This window comes from Neolamprologus brichardi, chromosome 23 (assembly GCF_056152115.1).
Source record: "Neolamprologus brichardi isolate AB-2024 chromosome 23, ASM5615211v1, whole genome shotgun sequence".
Lineage (NCBI taxonomy): Eukaryota > Metazoa > Chordata > Actinopteri > Cichliformes > Cichlidae > Neolamprologus > Neolamprologus brichardi.
Genome location: NC_142125.1, coordinates 5827647 through 5847312, shown reverse-complemented (window position 1 = coordinate 5847312; position 19666 = coordinate 5827647). Strand labels below are relative to the sequence as shown.

The following is a 19666-nucleotide window of genomic DNA, read 5'->3' as shown; positions in this document are numbered from 1 at the left end:
GGATCGGGTGAATAGCTAACAAGATATGCAAAGAAAATAAAAATATAGACAGAAAAACATACAGAGATTCCTTGATTTATTAATGCTATTAGAAAGTCTTCCAACCGAAGCTGACTAATCGCAACTGAAAGTCAGTATGATCTCTCCTGCTGTGTGGTAATATCTGCAGGAAAGATTCAGCCAGATCTCAGCATGTCAGAGATGTGCCCTGTTCCCCACCATGCCTGTCACAGATACTGTAGATAAGACAGACAGCTAGATGGTTACAGACAGACGGACAAAAATACAGAGACATCCCGAAAGAAAGATACAGAGCCAAGCTGTCGCGTTTTCCTTTCACTTCCAAAGACCTTGGTCCAACCTCAGCCTTTCATGGATGATGACTTGCTCAATCCATCTGTCGTTCCATCTTAATCTCACCTTCTACCTTTTTCTGTCCATCTATATTTGGATAAAATTAGCTGACAGTCTACGTCTGCCACCATCTGTACCCGTGGCTCAAAGAAGTCCTTTTTTTTGTGTGTGTTTTTCTCGCAAATTTGATCTTGCTTCATTTATTTGCTTTTCTCAAATTGTCGCAACACTCTTTCCTCTCCATGCTGCATTATTAAGGAGGCACATTAATCACTCGGGCTGCCTGTCACTCCATCGCCACACACTTCTGTTGTCCCCGCAGCACACGTGCGCACACATTCACGCACACATTAATGCCGGTTTCGCAGGGGGAGTTAGTCCCATCAGTGTCTGTGTATAAGTCCCTTAGAGTGAAAAATGAGGCTACCCTTCGAGTGACAAAGGGCTGTTTTCCTTCCAGGAGGATATTACCAAGGTTTTAGCAAGCAACCTGTCACGCTGTGTCATACATAAATGGCTTTAGCACTTCACATTTTCTGCACAAAAGGGGACTGTTCTGTGTTCGCACCTGTCTCGAAGCATGTGTTATCCTTGGGTGGGTTTCTTTTGTTGCTGGCGAGCTACAGCATGAAACACCTAAATAAAAACAATGGCTGAGTGGGTGGCTATATTCCAGTTTATAAAACCTGTATGAGGCAAAACAGTAGGACCCTACGGCTCTTCAGACAAAAAAAAAGAATGAAAGAAAAAAGGAATATACTGTGTGCTGGAAGAGAATAAGTTGTACAGCTGACGATTGAGATGACTCATTGATAACTCCTCAATTACCATCCAAATTGAGAGAGGAAGAAAAAGGGGCAGGTAGCTGAAATAAAAGCGAAAGGAAGTGAGGTAAACAAAGTGTGAAAAGGCACAGAGAAACAAAAACGGTACTGAGAAAGCCAAGGCTTATTTCAGCCCAACTCAAATGCCAAGCCTGAGTGGATGAGAGGGGAACTTGAATCTTAAGCAGCCATAAATTTCCCCTGATGCTTTGCTATGCCTGCACTCTCTGTATATGCTTGGAAGGGAACAGAAGCTCATAGACCAGGGTGAGGGAATATGGCAAGACTCCCAAAACGCAAAAGTTGCCATGAGATTAAGAAACCACCATATGGGCTTAGACACACAGGTTAACTCAGAGACAGGTTTATTCCATCTCTCTCACACACACATGCACGTATGCATCCCAACAGTGCGAATACAGGCAATAACATTTTCCTTAGAACCTGAGAGTCTGAAGACGGCACTGTTTATGAGGGAGGAGAACTGATCTGCATTAAAATGAAGCCTGGAATATTATGAACACTGAATAAGTAATGTTTAAAATACCTATGGGAATGTGGATATACCTGTGTGCTAAGAGTGTGAATGAAGTGTGGATGACACGAACAGATGCTTGCTCGCACGCACTCGGATGCAGACATGCACTTGATATAAACTCATTAGTGCATACACCTGCGCATACATCTCAACTCAGGACACACTCGAATGCTTTTTGTAGATAATTTGTGCCTCTTTTTTTTTTTTAAACAAAGAGTTTCACTCTTTTGTTTTTCTTATTGTTCGCTTTTCTTTTGATATTGCAAGTGAGGCATTTTATTTTACAAAGAACTCTGTAATTGTTATATTTAAAGGTCCCACACGAACGCAGATTATTTTTTAATAGGCTCTGTAGGACATGAATGAGGAGCTCCTCGTACTCACATGAAAAGGTGCAGTTAATCAGGAGTTGGGACAAGAGGGACAAGAGGGATAAAAGCCATGAAGGAAGAGGGAATAAAAAGCTAAGGATGAGACTGCGCTTCCTCCACCATTGTGTGCCTCAGAGCTGAAAAGTGCTGTCAATTACTGTGTTTTATTGCACAAAACTGCGTGCGCACACTTATCCAAACCCAGACAGGTGTTTTTATCAAGTCCATTTGTCTGTCTGAATGTTTGCATTTAGATGGTTTTCTGCTGCGATTCCTCAAATTTTCAATAAACACGATGGTCTGAGTGGCAAAGGACAGGTTTAAAAAAAGAGAAACAGCTTCTATGCTACAGAAAGCAGGGCTGACACTGCTGAGCACCCTGATGGTGCCGAGTGGGAATAGGCTTCAGGGCTGCCCACAACCATACAGAAAGCCATTACTTACAGCTGAAAGCCACCCTGGTCTCCCTCATTCATACAGCGCACCCACACACAAGCCACCACAACCTGAGCTCCTGTTAAAGAGTCAGCTGGAAGTGGAATATCTCCCATTACTTTCTCTGAAACATATTACCTTGCTCTCCGTGGCCAGAAAAGGCGAGCTCATCCTACAAGTGAATAAAAAAGGGCAAGAGTGAACGATAGAAAGAGAAAGGTAACGAACAGAGGGAGGGAGGAACAGAGTGAGAGATTCTCCTGAAAAATGAGGTGACAGAAAGCTTTTTATGTGCGGGAAGGGTGGCCAGGCAATTTTCAAATGTCTGAGGCTTCTCATTGGTCGGCCTGCAAAGCCACTTTATATGGTGGCAAATGTTAAACTTGTTCTGGTGACATCAAGGTCCCCTTGGCCGCCTACTTGTCTTCGCCTGGAATAGTAAATGTAGCTTGAGGCAGGGTACAAGAAAGAAATAGTTTCAACACCTTGAACACGAGAGGCAAAGTTGCATCAGCCGTCAGGGCTTGTTTAGACAATCTATCTATCTATCTATATAAACCATCATCCTCTCAATATAGCTACTAAACACAGGCTCAAACATATTTTGTATACCACTGTACATGGCGGTGCTGAAAGGATGTTATCAGTTTATTACAGCAGGTCTTGGAGAAGGACATGCTTCTCTGGGAAAGCTGCCAAGATTGTTCCTCTCTTTACCTCTTTCACTCTCTTATTCTCTCTTTTCGACATTGTTTCTTCTCTGTCATCCGACTCCAGCTCGTACGTCTTTGTGTTTCCTCTCTCAATTTGTCCCTTTTTTTGGTCTGTTTTCAGGATCCAGGGACGAATGGGATACAGTAAATCCAGGATGTTGACTGCAGGTTGTAAAGACTCCTCAGTTAATCAATGTCGGCGGAGCAGCGGCACTAAATCATGCTGAGGCAAAGGCCAAGGAGCTGGTCAGTAAACCGGCACTATCAACTGTGCACCAGATTCTCCCATTAGAATAAATAGAGCAGCGGTCTACAGACCGGCGCGATCATACAGTATGTACAGTAGCACGAGTTGACTCGAGTTTTGCTTTTCATCCACCACACCACAGGCATGATGGGTTACAGAAAAGGGTGGCTGGTGTATTCTCCTCTATTTTTAGTATTGTGACATGATGTAATGCTATCAAATCTGCAAAAGTATGCAATGCATATGAAGAGTTGTGGAGCAAAATTAGCTGTACTGAGAAAAAATTAGATCATTTTAGATGTGATTTTCTCATCTGATCAATATTCATATCAATACTTTAATGAACTAAACCCAGTACTGCCATCACAGTTGTTTCAGTTGTCTATGATGGATGAGTTTGAATACTCCATCCTTCCTCCCTTGGTGATACACATGCTCCTTCTCCTTCCTCCATTCCTCCACCTCCCTCATCATGCAATGCAGCCACACAGAGAGAGCAGACTAATTAACAGAGGGATGAGAGCTGCCTGTCGTTTAGGGACTTTTCTAATTGTCCCTTGTATTTTCAAAAGGAAGCTAAGAAGCCATTCTGGGAGGGTTGACCAAAATAAGTATTTATATAGAAACACCCCAGTATGACACAAAATCGGTGTACGTGTGTGTGTACGCGAGATCCATATAATCCACTTTTATATTTTTCATTAAACCATATCACAATGAACACACTGAGAAGACTATGCATAGGTGGTCTCTGTCTCTCTCTCTCTCTCTCTCACTCACACACACACACACACGACCTGTGGCTGGGGTAAATTGCTGCTTTGATGTGCAATTAAATCAGTCTACATCTCATCACGATCGCTGCAACTGCCAGACACAGACATCCATCTGAAACACACATACACAAACTTAACCGTGAAGTCACCAGGATGCAGATGGACAGATGGTGTGTTTGTATCATGTTCACAGGGGTTGGATGTTTGTGTGTATGGCTCAGCTAACACTGCAGCCCCCTGAGCGGGAACTGGACTGGACTGTGACCTTTGGTGTCACAGTTTCTGGCTGACTGACGGTCAAACCACAGAAGTTATAAGAGAGAGAGACACACACACACATCACTGAAAAAACTGAATCTATGGGATAACAGCAATAGCAGTTATTATAATTAGATTTTTTAGGATAAGCTAGTCAGACTTTTTCAAGAGCTTTTTCTTTTTTTTAAGATCCTACACGAGCAAATATAAATGTTTTTTTTAAATTCACAAAAATATTTTGTAGTAAGTTAAAGATCATCATTTAAATAATTGAAAAATAATTGAAAATTGCTCTGCTATTAGAAAGAAGGTACATGTAATTAACTGAAAACGAGCTGCTGTGCACCCACTTTTAGACAGATTTATATACAAAACAGTGTAAGTAACAATAATGTAAGTATCTGACATTTGTTTTTTTTCTCCAGCTTATTTATTAACTAATCTCTTCCCCGTGTCCCATGTCTTGTTACTTTCGTCTCTTCGCTTTGTGTTCCTTCTGTTCCAGAGTCTGTCATGTTTCCATGTCTCTGTCTAGTCTGCGTCTTTGTGAATGCCTTGTGCTTCCTGTTTTACTTTGACAGTCTGTGTCCTATGTTAGTGAATTCTGCTTTGTTTCCTTTGTCTCGTTATGTCAGATTAGCCCCAGCTGTGCTTTCCTCCTGTTTTCCATTCCCTCGTTACTCACTGGTATATTTTAGCCCTGTGTTTTCCTCTGTCTGTTGTCGTGTTGTACTCTCACTATGCTGTATTTTCCCCCTCTGTGTTCTTACTTAATTCTTAGTTCCTGGTTTATTTCTAGTGTTTGAGTTTCTTGATTCCAGTTCCTAGTTTAGTTTTGTACTTGACGTGAAGTTTTTCCAGCAATAAAGTTGCCGTTTTGAGTCTTGCGTTTGGGTCCACATCCTGCGTGCCACACATCATCACCTTGACATTGGCGTACAGTGAGCTCTGAGCTGGATATCTATAGCTTTAGCCATTTCTCCTCTTTAAGCCTTTTAACATGTGATTTAAGTGTCTGATTAGGTTTCTTGTTAAGAATGTTTTCATGGCTACCTTTGTGTCTTTGCCCACAGTGAAAAGCTTCCACACTAATAACCTTTTACCACATAGCTGTGATTGCATATGCAACCATTTGCTTGGTTTGCACATGGATAAAACATATGATTCAGACTTGCCAGTCATGGTTAAAAACACTGAAAATTGGCCAATTCTGGTCCCCGCCCAGTTGAAGAGTTCAGCTCTACTTTTAGAGCGTGAGCGTTAGCATCGTTCTTTGCTAATCCAGAAGATAACATTATTTGGTCTGACAGTGTAGCAGATATACGAGGGCTTTGTAAAATATTAAAATATAAATATTCTTCTTCCTGAGTTGGACACTGAGTGTTTGTGACAGAAAATTTGAATTTAAGCCATACCTTTGATGTTATGGCATCACTAGAGGAAGTCGGGGATTGAGAAAGTATGCCACATAAGAAATGGCAAACAGAAAATATCATGGCAGGACTGACGACAAACTGACACTATTTAAACACTACATTCAGGCAAAAACAAGGACGTGAAGCTAACGAGCTGCAAAAAAACATAAAAAAGATTGTGTGTTTAAGAATACACCCACCATTTGTGAATCATTAATAAGTAATGTCTGTGACTGCTGAATGAAACAGCATACCGATGATCCAATTTAATCTTTTTGTGGTGCTTCTTAAAATAAAATGCAATAAAGTCGGTTTTGTTCATCATTAGTTTTAAGAGTTTGCAGTAAAATCTGCACTAAAAATACATCCACATTCTACAACTCTGTTCTAAAAGCTATAGCCCCTAGAAGAAAATTCTTAACTTTTTTAGACAAATAATAAATGAGAGCAGTGAGATGTGACTGAAAATGTTCAGGACTAGAAACGTGAAGTTGTGTTAATCTCAGTCTAAAATTGAAGTGCGACTGAAAGAAACAGGGCTGATTAAACAAGTCCGAAGTCTTATAGGCAACTGAAATATAGAAGAGTGACAATGAGATTGCTGATAAGATTCTGACAATGAATCAGCTCTGACAAATTGTACCAGATAGCGGATATATAGGAAATAACATGGAAAGAAACTGGGGGAAGAAATGGAGGTTTAAAAAAAAACCCTGAGAGACCAAGACAAGATGAAAAGTACAGTGAATAAATTGAGCAGAAATTGGAATTGGAGTATACTCGGGCCATGAAGGGAACCTGATTTTGACAGGGTAGACAGAGAGTGTAAGAAAAGAAACAGCATCAAGGAGAAAGACACTGAGCTGTGATAACTGTGTGAGGCGGAAGAATCGAAGTGTGAGAATAGAAAGGGGGAAAAAAAAAAATCAAATACTCGAAGCACTAAGAAAGGAAATTCTGTGTGGGGGGTGGGGTGTAAAATGCAAGGTGAAAAGAAAGTAGGCTCATAATAGTGGGAGTAGCTTCACTGCGCTTAAATGCATTAAAAAGTCACATGCAGAAGTGTTAATGAGTTGTAAAAATGTACAGATGTTTCCAGTCTTTCTTTAAGCGTGGCGTACAATTGCTGTTAACGTGTAAACAAGCAGGGTGAGGAAGGTGTGAGGCACTGGTGGGAGTGAAGCCATGGGAGATGAAGAGAAGAATGGAACGTTTGGGCAACTCTGTAAAAAAAAGTAGATAACAGGAACGACTGAGGATGGAAAAGAGTGATAGAGAGCGAGAGGCGATGGTGCAGTCTGGCTTATTTCAGGCTTTATTGCAAAGTGCCACAGTGCGGTCTCAGTCCAAGCACGAGTTCTCGGTTTGAGATGGAGATGGACCAGGATCCCCTAGGTATATCGATTCTCAGGCACACTCATTTGGGAGAATCAAAATTGATGAGACCTGCCTAAGGCAAAGGTTTATTTACCTATTTATCTGGTGTCTGCTCTAGCCCTGCTCCTGGCTGTCTTGGAATAAAGTGGCTACCTGCTGGGGCTACCAGCAGCCCTCCACGTCCAGGCATGACAACCAATTTCAGAACATGTGAGTGGAAGTGAAAGGGCAGGACACTGAGCATGCAGCAGAACACAGATTTAACCCATGAGCTGCATAAAGCAGAACCAGGCAGGCAACACAAATTGACATTTCTCAGAGGTGTGCAGTTCAATTTAAGGTTCGCTCGATTGTTAGTTTTAGGCTATTTGTTGTTAGGCTCACTTATCCTACATACAGACAAGTCGATTTTAACATGAGCAACATGTCACTCCCTGCTGCAAAGTTGATACTCCTTAAATTACACCCTGTCGTCATTTAAGTTCTTCCTCAACAAGATATCTGGAGACTTCCTGTCCATTTGACTCCATCTTTTCTCATGTGTACCTTTTTTTTCTCAAGAAGTAGTTCTAAATTTATACTACAAAGATCTCCAAAGCCTTAATTTTGTTAGCTTGTTACTTAATCTGTGGGGCTGCTGGTGCTATTCCTCAGTCTTTGTGTAAAAAAAGACACAGTGTCTTAATTAGTGACCTTTAGAGGTGTTAGTAGATAGATATTGGATGTTGTTAAACAGAGCCCATGCTAGTGTTTCACCCCAATTACAGAGGCTAAGCTAATCCAAGCTAACCAGCTCCAGGCAGACAAACTATTGCTTGAAGCCTTTTGCATTTTTTTGGTAATTTGAAAAGCAAAAAGAAACACAGTCACCATTTCAAAGTAAACAAGCGTTTAAAAGCCTCGTATATAAAGCTCTGTGAGGTTTTTCATATCTCACAAGTAGACAGTGTTTCCCTTGTCCCTGTTTCTCTCCCAGCCCTCAAATTTCTCCCCTCCCCTCGTCGCCACCCCAATCTTGTAAGCTACACAGACTGCCTGATAATTGGATTTCATCAGACAGTTCAAACGAAGGCATAAAATAATTAGCAGCAAAGACCAGAATTAATCTCAGGCGCGGCGATCATCTTTCTGGTCAGGCAGGTCTCTCTGGGAGGGCGACAGGAAAACATATGATATCATTCTAACGCAGTTTGGGGCATACCGTGCACCTGTACAGGCACGTAGCTCTGATGTGACAGATTGTCGCTAGCCATTCTCATGCTCGGGTGAGTCAATCTGTACGAATATGTCTGTGACTGTGCATGTGCGTTGGTCTTCAGCCATATGCATTGAATTTCTGTTTGCTTTCTGGTCTGGAGAGAAGCCTTTTGAATGTGAAGTCGCAGCAGAGCATCAATACAACCCCTTCCCCCATCCCTTGAGAAAGGAACAAAGAAGCCAGACTACATCAGGACAGCCTTTGATCAGTTCAGTTCTATCACGTTTTTGTCAGTAATTGACAGACTTTGGATCCCAGAAGCTTCCCGTGCAACCTGCAAAAATGTAAGCATGGAAATACTTTATGCCCTCCAATATATAAGTGGCATTGTATTTCTCTTACACTACAGGTGGTTGTTTCAGTTATATCCTCGAGGCCGTTACTAATATGTAATTTTTTTAGAAGTGTAACATGCTGTCATTTGTGTGGCTTTTTCATTTTGCATGCAACACATGAAGAGTTTCGGGCTAGGTAAAAGGCTGTGCTGCAGCACTAAACACTCCTTTTCCAATTTCCCAAGAGGCCTTATCACCTGAGTTAGTGTAATGAAACTGATTAGTACCTGCAGCCTAACACTTGACCAGGGAAAATTAGAGCCAGCCATGAAGTGCTTATTCATCTCCGCTGAATACACCTTCAGAAAAAAGTCAAGAAAAAAAAAAAAAAACTAAGGCACTCCAGCCTGAATCTAAAGTAATAAAGCGATTTGGCTCCGACTGCTTCTTTATTGGAGGCAAATTAACCTGCTTTACAGGAGAGAACACTGTTAGCAACCTGTAAATTTGATCAAATTTATTATATTTTTCCCTGTACATGAGAAGAAGAAGTGGAGTAGGGGGGCTTTAAAGGTTTTACTCTGTGAGCTGACTAAATGAGAGCATCACAGAAGCAAAGCAATTCCATCAGAAAGATGCTTCTTGCTTATGAGTCAACAGCGCCTGTGTTCTCCCCAGTAATATTCATTCCAAGCACACAGGCCCCGAACGAGAAACGCACAGCCTCTGATTTTTTTTTTAAATTTATTACAATACCAGCCAAACAAATAGAGAATAAACCAAGCTGTACTAATTTTCCATTACAGTCACTCATTTTTGTTCAGTTTTCTGACAAGCTGCCACTTTTGTTGAATTGTAACCTGTTCTTGTAATCTTTTTGATAAAAGCTTAATGGTTCTTATTGTTGTCCCACAGCTTTGGTGCTGGAATGGAGACCTATTAGCCTGTCATTTATCAAGCCCTCGGTGTCATGTGTAATGGCTAAGTGTTTTGAACCAACTAGCACATGGCAGCATGAATCTTTCTGAAGGCTGGTGATTATTAATGACAGTGGCAGCGCAGAGCAGCCACCTTCAATCACACTGCAGGTAAATCCCAGCTCCTCGACAAAGAGGATGGCAGGGAAGAACCCTTTAATTCCTTTTTTTCCAGGTATTAATCAGCCCCGTTTCTAATTTCTCACCTCACCGACGTTCCCGTGGGATACACTAAATAAGAGATGAGACGCAACGTACACAAACATGTAAGCGCACGCGCGTGCACGCAACATCGAACAGATGATAAATGAGGACGCGAAAGCTCATTTGAATATCAGAGAAAAAGAGTGCTGGTGTGGCAAACGTAACCTCCTCCAGCCTGTGCTGTAATTACTCAGCACTGGAACCCAAGAAGAAACACTGTATTTACAGAGCAGCCGCTGCTGAAGACAATGAAAGCAGGTGAAGGAGCTCTAGGAGCATTTTGAAAGCAAGGGAGGAATAAGAAAGCGATGAAGAAAGGTCAAGACAACTTGGGAAGTAGAGGAAAAGACTGTAAGAGTGAGAAATGATTTAAAAGTTGAGGTAAAAAGTTAGCAGAAACGTTTTTTTTCTTCACCTGGCTAGCTTTGCTTGGACCATCTGTTGCACGAAAACCTACTTGTACAGAACAGGCAGGGATGGAAAGCCTTTTCTGGATGACACCCCACTCACTGGGTGCTTAATTCCCATTGCTCTTTCTCTATCTGTACTTCTTTACCCAAATGATTTACGCAACAACTCAAAAAATAGTCTGAATTTGTGAGAAATTATTGCTTTTGTTTCTTACAATCTAATGAGAACATCCATACCCCTTTGGTCTCCATTGTAAAAATGAGCTTAAGCCACAAAGTGTGGTTATCTTATTGAAACGTTTCCGTTTAGATGTGCTTACAACAAAACAAAAGTTCAGTGGATTTCATGTGAGAATTTCAGTCTTTGCAACCTTTTGTTTTTGTACCGTTTAACCACAATGACCTAGTTAAAATTACAGGGAATGTTATGTGGCCTCTATTGTGGCTTTATGTAACATGGCCAGTTTCTATACTGGAAATTTTTATAACTATTTTGGAAGCAGATTTTACAGAGTTTAAGTATTTTTTTTTTTTTACTTGAGGAGCTGAATTTAAATCAAGATTCCAATCAGGAAAGTCTCATTTTATAATTGCGCTTTTTCAGAAGCCTAAAATTATATTTATTTTTTGTGCTATTCTAAAAGTCTTTCTGCAGATTAACAGCTATGCCATCTTTTTTTTTTTTTTTCAACTTTTTGCCATTTGTTCTCTTTGCCTAGATTTTCTTTTGTACACATTTCTGCCTCTCCTCTAACTTTTTTTCTTTCTCTCTTGCCTTCCAATTTTCTGCTCTGTTCCTTCCTCTCCGTGGGATCACTGATGAGTGTCTTGGCAGAAGCAGAACCAGTGAAGGTGTCACTCCAGGGGCCTGTCAGAATTTACCTCAGTGGCCACAGACCCACACACACACACACACACACACACACATACAGTAACCACCTATGAACTGCCACTGAATTTTAAACTGCAGCCAAAATGAGCTACATAACAAATCAATACAGTTTTCTTGTAGTAATATCACTCAATTTACGAGAATAGGTAATTTGCATCCATTTTTAGCTTATATACTTCCCTTTATTTTTAAAACGATAGAGTCGCTAGCTTTCTCCAGTCCCTCCATCCCACTGTTCCTGTTCCCCCTATCATTTCTCTTTGTGACTCTCTCAGAGACCCCGCAGGTGTCAGCTATCGGTTCCAGCTCAACACTTAATGACTAAATTGGAGCAATTAATTACCCTGATCGGTGATGTTAACCTCCACCTCTTCCACCTGGACTCTTGGCAGTGCAAACAAAGTACCTGATTCATACTGTAGTCTTGATATTCATCCTCAGCAGTGGTTATCAAAGCACCGTATTTCCAGACTGAATGAGAAATGCTTTGACTCGAGCACGTAGCAAGAGAGTATTGAATTCACTGACATAAAGACTAAAAAACAATATATCATTGCATGACTTCACCAAACTGGATCAACCTTGAATTTTGCAGGCTACAATAACTACTCCTCTCCTCTTTGCCTGACCTCTCTCCTGGCTCATTTCCTTTCATCTCTCATGCACCTGCAGCACTTTGTCAGGCTGCTTTGGATAATTACACATCTCATCACGACCACACACAGCCACAGGCTCTCAGCTGTCCTCCTGCATTACCACTGTAGTGGGACTTCATAGGCATGATCTGCAATTGCGAGGTGGAGTCATGCATCAAATAATAGTTCCCTCTACACCAACTGAGGCAAATTACGGACATGGTTGGTTATTACCTTCAGGATAAACAACCCACATTTCATATTTCACAAGCAATGATGGGTAAATATTGGGATAAGATTTGTGAATGTGTGTTTGTCAATGCGGCCAGCTCTTTCACTCTCTCTGGGCTCGTACCTGGTAACTTGCCGTCATCCATGAAGCCCTGATGGATGCTGTCCTGTCAGTGCAGCCAACTGTTCAAGCAGCGGATGCCTCTCATCCCCCCGACCGCCGCCCATTACCTGTCTTCCTCAGGATACAGCACTGGCAGCTTAGGGACACATTTGATTTTAATAGCTGCTCCACATCTTCAATTATTCTATAATTATTCTCTAACATGATTTTTTTTTTTTCAATAACTGAAAATTAAAAGTATGTATTTTCCATTCGCCTGTATTGATGTGTATTGCCCAGTTTTTGGATTCTCAGCTATAGAGGTGTCTGCCTTGCCTTGATTATAATGAAACTAAGGCTACGTTCACACTGCAGGCAAAGGGCATCAAATCCGATTTTTTTGACCCTATGCGACCCATATCCGATCATGGTATGACAGTGTGAACGGCACAAATCCGATATTTTCAAATCCGATCTGGGTCACTTTAGTATGTGGTACTGAATCCGATACATATCCAATGTTTCAGAAAGCGACTGCTGTTTGAACGGTCAAGTCACATTAAATCCGTCTTTTACGTCACTGACACATGACAGACGCCAATTATCAGCGCCCGATAAGACATCGCGAACGCTTCCTGGCCATCCGGTGAAACTGCTGGGAAGACAACGTTGGAGAAATGTTAACATTTTATTTGTACTGCATAATCTGCAGATTCTGACAGAAATCTGCAACTATCCTTTGAAGCACCGCTCCTCTAAAACAGCTGTTACGTTCTTAGTCTAGGCGAGTATTGAACGCAACAAGACGTTGGCCCACTCGCACACCACCCAAGCAAGAACACCAACAACAATATCTTTTTAAAGTGCTAAGCAGCCATTTATTTTCTTCAGCAGTGAGCAGTGCCAAAAATAACAAACAAAACTCCCTAATGGTCCCTACGCTTTCCTACACAAAATGAAAACCAAACAAAAGACAATTCACTTACCTAACCTTCTAAATGAAAAACAGGAGAAAACTTGCAAATCACTGGGCACAGACACTCTACACAGCAACGAATCAAACACACATGCTCTTTGTTGGATGGTGGAGGTTACACAGCAATAATGGTGGAGGTTACACAGCAATAAGGATAATTATTAGGTTATCTACATTCAGTGTTGGGAAGGTTACTTTTAAAATGTATTCCATTACAGAATACAGATTACATGCCCCAAAATGTATTCTGTAACGTATTCTGTTACGTTACTCAATGAGAGTAACGTATTCTGAATACTTTGGATTACTTAATATATTATCATGCTGTTTACAACTACATGAATGTACTATTGCTGTGATTTATTACTGTTACTGAAGGTCCGCGGCTCCGAACCGTAGTAAAGGGACCTCTGGCTAATACGGTGGGTTCTGTGTCGGGCTCGTAGCCGAAAACTAGCTTTACTTTGTTGTCTGGGTCAAGTTTGCTAGCAGAGACAGAGAGAGGCGTTGAAAGGCTGCTCCAACGGAACTTATTGTTTTTGGAGGAAAACACGAACACGGTGTACAGTCGAGTCTTAATAGCTTACTTACAGCTGGGCTCGTCAGGCTCTCTTCTTGGCTGCAGTGGTTATTATTATATTTACATGCTTCCAGCTCCCGTTTTTGCTCAATGACAGCTCGTACTTTTCCTTTTTCTCCCTCCCTCGCTCACAGACACATAACGGGTATGGCAGTCCATTCTCCCAGCAGCACGGACTACACTGTCCATGATGCTACATTCTTTAGAGCTATACCGGTAGCATTCTGCCTGTTAGCTTAGCACAACAACAACAGGCGCTCTCTCACCCAGGAAACACGCAGAGAGAGGGCGTCACCCTGTAACCATGGCAACCGTAACGCTGCCGCCTGGAACAACAGAACGTAGCTGTCAAACAAAACCCAAACAGTCCTGACCCGCCACAATATGAAACAGGGAAGTACCGCCGTGTAATCCATTTATTTCAACAAAGTAACTGTATTCTAAATACCACCTTTTTAAACGGTAACTGTAACGGAATACAGTTACTCATATTTTGTATTTTAAATACGTAACGGCGGTACATGTATTCCGTTACTTCCCAACACTGTCTACATTATTATGTAAATAACAAAATAACTTAAAGCAAAAATTGGGAAACGTGAAGTCCGAAGTCTTTATATTAAGACCTGCAGTGTGAACGTAGCCTAAGTCCCCTTGCTTTGTGTTGCTCAAGTTCCCAAAAATTAAAAGCTCAGCAACACTGTCTTCCGTCTTTGTGCAAAAGTTTAGCATTGCCACGCTTGTGTTAGCATGAGCTTCTTTTCACGCTTTATAGTTTTCACACTAATAGTTCATGAAGCTAACATAACAAGATTTGTGGATTTTTTTCCTTTTTTTGAGGGACACAAAACATGACTTTTGGTGCACTGACATTGCTGCCAGTTAGCTCTACTACATATCAGCGGGAGCACCAACATTTAAAAAGACGATATCTCCAATGCTGTACATCTCACGCTAAAACAATCTAAATGTAAATCTGGCACTACCACTCAGAGGGAAAACATTTATATTTGATTGTGGGGTGAACTCAGCAGTTCCTCAAAATCTCGTTGCAAATAACCATTTCTACATTTTCCCATTTTCCTCCTTTTTTGTTCCCTTTTTTCTTTTTTTTACTTCTCCGTTGATGGTTTTGACCCACCGCCTGGTGAATGATAGCAGGTGTATGAAATGTGGTGAAAAGATGAACTCAAAGGGGAGGTAAAGTTACAAAGAAACAAAGCTACTGCATTCTTCTGCCTTTGGTGGGAGTAATATGGCCGTGATAGCAGTTCAAGTTCAGCGACATCTCCTTCACACACAATTACTTGAGGAGAAAGTGTCACGACATATCATAACAGCTGACTGAGAGAAAGCCAAAGTGTTGCAATGTTGAGAGGCACAAGTGGAAGGAAGAGAAGAAAGTGTGATGCCAATAGGCTTGTGCAATAAATGAAAAGGAAGACTATAACATCTTCAGAATTTCACTCACAAGGTTTATGTATCTTATACTACACGTGCCCCATAAATACTGTAAATGCTCAAATAGTGGCTAGGTCTTTATGCGCCCTATTTGCAGAAAGAGATCCAAGTCTTTATTTGGTACAGGTTTATACGAGAGACAGCATTTCATTTCTAATTTCACACGATTCCCAGTTGTTGGCTTCTTGATAAATTGAGTATTTTGCACATTTGAACAGCACTAATCCCATCAGAGTAGTGTCAGAACAGAAATCCTGTTTCATAGGTGGATGAATTTCTCTCAAAAAGAGTAACTCTGGGAAGCAGGTGGATGTTGTAACCGTGAAATAAGCACAGTAGAAATGTAAATTATGCACGAATTGCATCATATGAGCCATTATTGTTGGATACATGTAATTTCATGCTGCTCTTTGAGGGTGTTTCCTACTAACCTGTATTTGTCAGGAGACAGAAATAAAAACGTATTCCGTCTCAATCCGAAGAGTTAAAAAAATTACGTATATGTGGGATTTGCTCTTTGCCCATTATTTTGTTGCTGACCACTTATAGCTAGTGGGCATTCCAGGCTACAGTTGCCTGGGTAATCCTCTAATGTATTTACCACCTGCTCATGTCAATCATCAGTATCCTTGGGTTTAATCATATTTAGTTGAATCATTATAAACAGATTAAACATATGGCTACACTAGATATGTGGAGACACCTGAAGCTTTCCAGTTTCCACATGCAGTCCCTTTGCAGTCCAAGTTCTCTTGGCCACCCAAGTTTAAGCCACTGTGGTTGTAAGAGCTAAAAAATGATTATTTAGCATTTCAAAGTCCTCATGCTTCATTTTTTTGGACATAACTTGAAGTCCTAAATGAAATTTAGAAGCTTGTAGCAATTAGAGGTGAATTAACATTCAGTTAAGTAACTTAGTACAACTTTGAGACATCATTGAAGAAGCTACCAGTGAGCATTATTTAAGATATGAAGTGGTGGTAAATACATCAGAAGATTACCTACATAACTGAGCCTGGACTCTCCAACCATCCCACATGTGTCATCAGGGTTTTTGTCGCAGACTAACCATCAGTGTTGGGGAGTAACGGAATACATGTACCGCCGTTACGTATTTAAAATACAAAATATGAGTAACTGTATTCCGTTACAGTTACCGTTTAAAAAGGTGGTATTTAGAATACAGTTACTTTGTTGAAATAAATGGATTACACGGCGGTACTTTCCTGTTTCATATTGTCACGGGTCAGGCCTGTTTGGGTTTTGTTTGACAGCTACGTTCTGTTGTTCCAGGTGGCAGCGTTACGGTTGCCATGGTTACAGGGTGACGCTCTCTCTCTGCGTGTTTCCTGGGTGAGAGAGCGCCTGTTGTTGTTGTGCTAAGCTAATAGGCAGAATGCTACCGGTATAGCTCTAAAGAATGTAGCATCATGGGCAGTGTAGTCCGTGCTGCAGGGAGAATGGACTGCCATACCCGTTATGTGTCTGTGAGCGAGGGAGGGAGAAAAAGGAAAAGTACGAGCTGTCATCGAGCAAAAACGGGAGCTGGAAGCATGTAAATATAATAATAACCACTGCAGCCAAGAAGAGTGCCTGACGAGCCCAGTTGTAAGTAAGCTATTAAGACTCGACTGTACACCGTGTTCGTGTTTTCCTCCGAAACAATAAGTTCTGTTGGAGCAGCCTTTCAACGCCTCTCTTTGTCTCTCGCTAGCAAAGTTGACCTAGTAAAGCTAGTTTTCGGCTACGAGCCCGACACAGAACCCACCTATTAGCCAGAGGTCCCTTTACTACGGTTCGGAGCCGCGGACCTTCAGTAACAGTAATAAATCACAGCAATAGTACATTCATGTAGTTGTAAACAGCATGATAATATATTAAGTAATCCAAAGTATTCAGAATACGTTACTCTCATTGAGTAACGTAACGGAATACGTTACAGAATACATTTTGGGATATGTATTCTGTAATCTGTAATGGAATACATTTGAAAAGTAACCTTCCCAACACTGCTAACCAGTGGGTTGCCAGAATGTGTTTACCTGTACCTGGAAACAAAATATGAGGTGCAACCTTCTTCCAGTCTAATTGATTGTATCCTAATCAGTATTCTCATCTAACCTGCAAGCAGCCGCCTCAGGTGTATTTTCCAAAACACCACACTAGTCCATTAACTATACTAAGTACGTTAAGTGAATTTGTAGTGATGCCCTGGACTCGGGAGTCTTTTGGCAGTTATTTCTTTTGATGTTTCTCTTACTTAGTAAAACTGGTAGAGCAATATTTTTTTTCATCTTTTAAATATAATATTTATATGGAAAAGATTGTCCAGATACGGACTGGACATTTTCTACCTCAAACATATGTTTCACCTCATTCATTCTGACAGCTACGAGATGAATCTCTATAACTTGACAAAAGAAAAAGTCAAAGAGGCGGGATGTGCCATGCTGTTGGGCAATAAAAATACTAGTTGTCTGAATTATAGACAGTGGTAAAAGATTGTGAAAACTGGTGGAAAGATGCAATATATGTTGCGACAATAATATTTATAGAGAAATAAGGTCAAAAAGAATGAAAAAATATTTAGATTTTGGGAAAAGTGTCTTTTGAAGTTAAGGAACTATTTTTACTACATCATTTTCTTGTGTAATTTCATTCATTTACAGTGTATAAGAGGTAAATAACACAAGTGTCTTTCTTTATAACATTTTGTTTTGTATCTTGACAAATAACTCCCATATGGAACAGGAACAGCAACAAGACATTTCCATGTTGAGGCTGAGAGATAATTATGCACGGTACTTACGTAGGTACTGTATAATTAATGACAGTGAACATAAAAGTAGGCACTCCAGCAAAATGAGTCATAGTGGAAGCTGGCTGCAAAACCGAGGTTTGAGATCAAGGAAGGAAGATTTACATGTTACACAGTGGCCACAAAAAGCACTGAGGAAAGAGAAGTCCTAAATGAGACACAAGAGAAAATTCAAAGCTAATCAAAGGTGACGGTGATCTGTATGAGGGGAATTTAAAGCTTCATGGAGGGTGTGTGACGCACTCTTGTTCCTGTGGCGTACCTTTGCTCTAAAGAAGAAGGCATGGCAAAGCTAATTTATCTCATCAAACAATGTTTACTGAAAGAGGAAAAACAAACACTTGGCGCTAATTCAAAGCACATTTCCATGCAGAGGCTGGGTGAAGTGATGGGGGGGTCTGAGTAGGAGCTATGTTAAGTAAATGATCATGGGAGGATTTACTTGAAAGAATCAGAAGAGGGAGGGCAAATACAGAGCTGTCTATAAATGGATGAGCGGAGGATCGGTGTGGTAGAGAGAAGTAAAAGAATACAAAACATTTGCCTACTGAGAAAGATGTGCAGGCAGAAGGCACTGGCGTAATAAAGAGATTTAGTGTATTCCTTGAGACAGATTTGTGAGCTGGATACACTGGGCTTCGACCAGTCTGACCCATTAACAGAAAAGATATCCTCTAAACATGTTTGTGGTTTTGTATGTCACATTTCTTTTCCTTTTCAATGTTCTGGGAGCTTTGAATCTGACTTCTGAAGCCAGAGACCGATGCTGCATGCCAGCTAACTGCAGTACATGAGCAAAAGAAAGCAAAAAGCACAGTTTAGACAGACATCTTACGGTTGAAATGATTACAGCAGACGAACATAATTAGAGTTTGGCATCTAGGTGCCAAGCGTGTCGCTGCAAATATGTTACATATTAAATTGGGGAATGATGAGTAATTATTCACGTGGAGCCTGACTGGATGTTGAGGTGGTAGAGGAGCTGAAACAGCAGCCAACAATGGATGGTAGCAGCACTGGCATGTCAAAGGGAGAGATGAGAAATTTGCAGCTTTAAATTTGATATGTTTTGTGTACATAAGGAGACTTAGACATGCTACCTTTGTCTGGGGTTGCTCAAGTTCTCTGCTTGAACTAGTTCACAGGGTTTTTTACGTGAATTACAGATTCACATTATATATAACAATCCGTAATAACTGTAATAATATAATACATTATATAATAAATGTTTTGGTCTGTAAGACATTCATCAGACATCAAGGTAACTATCTCGAATCTTATCCTGATTTTTTTTCCTTTTTCTTTTAAAACTAAACACGGTTCATGTGCTTTAACGGGCGATCGCGGCTCAAGAGTTGGGAGTTCGCCTTGTAATTGGAAGGTTGCCGGTTCGAGCCCCGGCTCGGACAGTCTCGGCCGTTGCGTCCTTGGGCAAGACACTTCACCCGTTGCCTACTGGTGGTGGTCAGAGGGCCCGGTGGCGCCAGTGTCCGGCAGCCTCGCCTCTGTCAGTGCGCCCCAGGGTGGCTGTGGCTACA

At 41.1% G+C, this 19666-nt stretch overlaps 1 protein-coding gene across 5 annotated transcripts in view; it reads right to left on the bottom strand.

The window, feature by feature from the left end:
- ncanb (neurocan b) overlaps positions 1 to 19666 on the bottom strand; it is a 193345-nt gene that overhangs the window by 158314 nt on the left and 15365 nt on the right. For 2 of the 5 annotated variants that reach the window (XR_015717165.1, XM_087835674.1), the window contains exon 2: positions 1115 to 1219. The exons of the other annotated variants lie outside the window; for them this stretch is intronic. Coding sequence is in view for 1 of the 2 variants with exons in the window: in XM_087835674.1 (XP_087691800.1) it covers positions 1115 to 1185 (71 nt within the window). In the remaining variant the exon portion in view is untranslated. The remainder of the gene's footprint in view (positions 1 to 1114; positions 1220 to 19666) is intronic. 5 annotated transcript variants of the gene reach the window in all.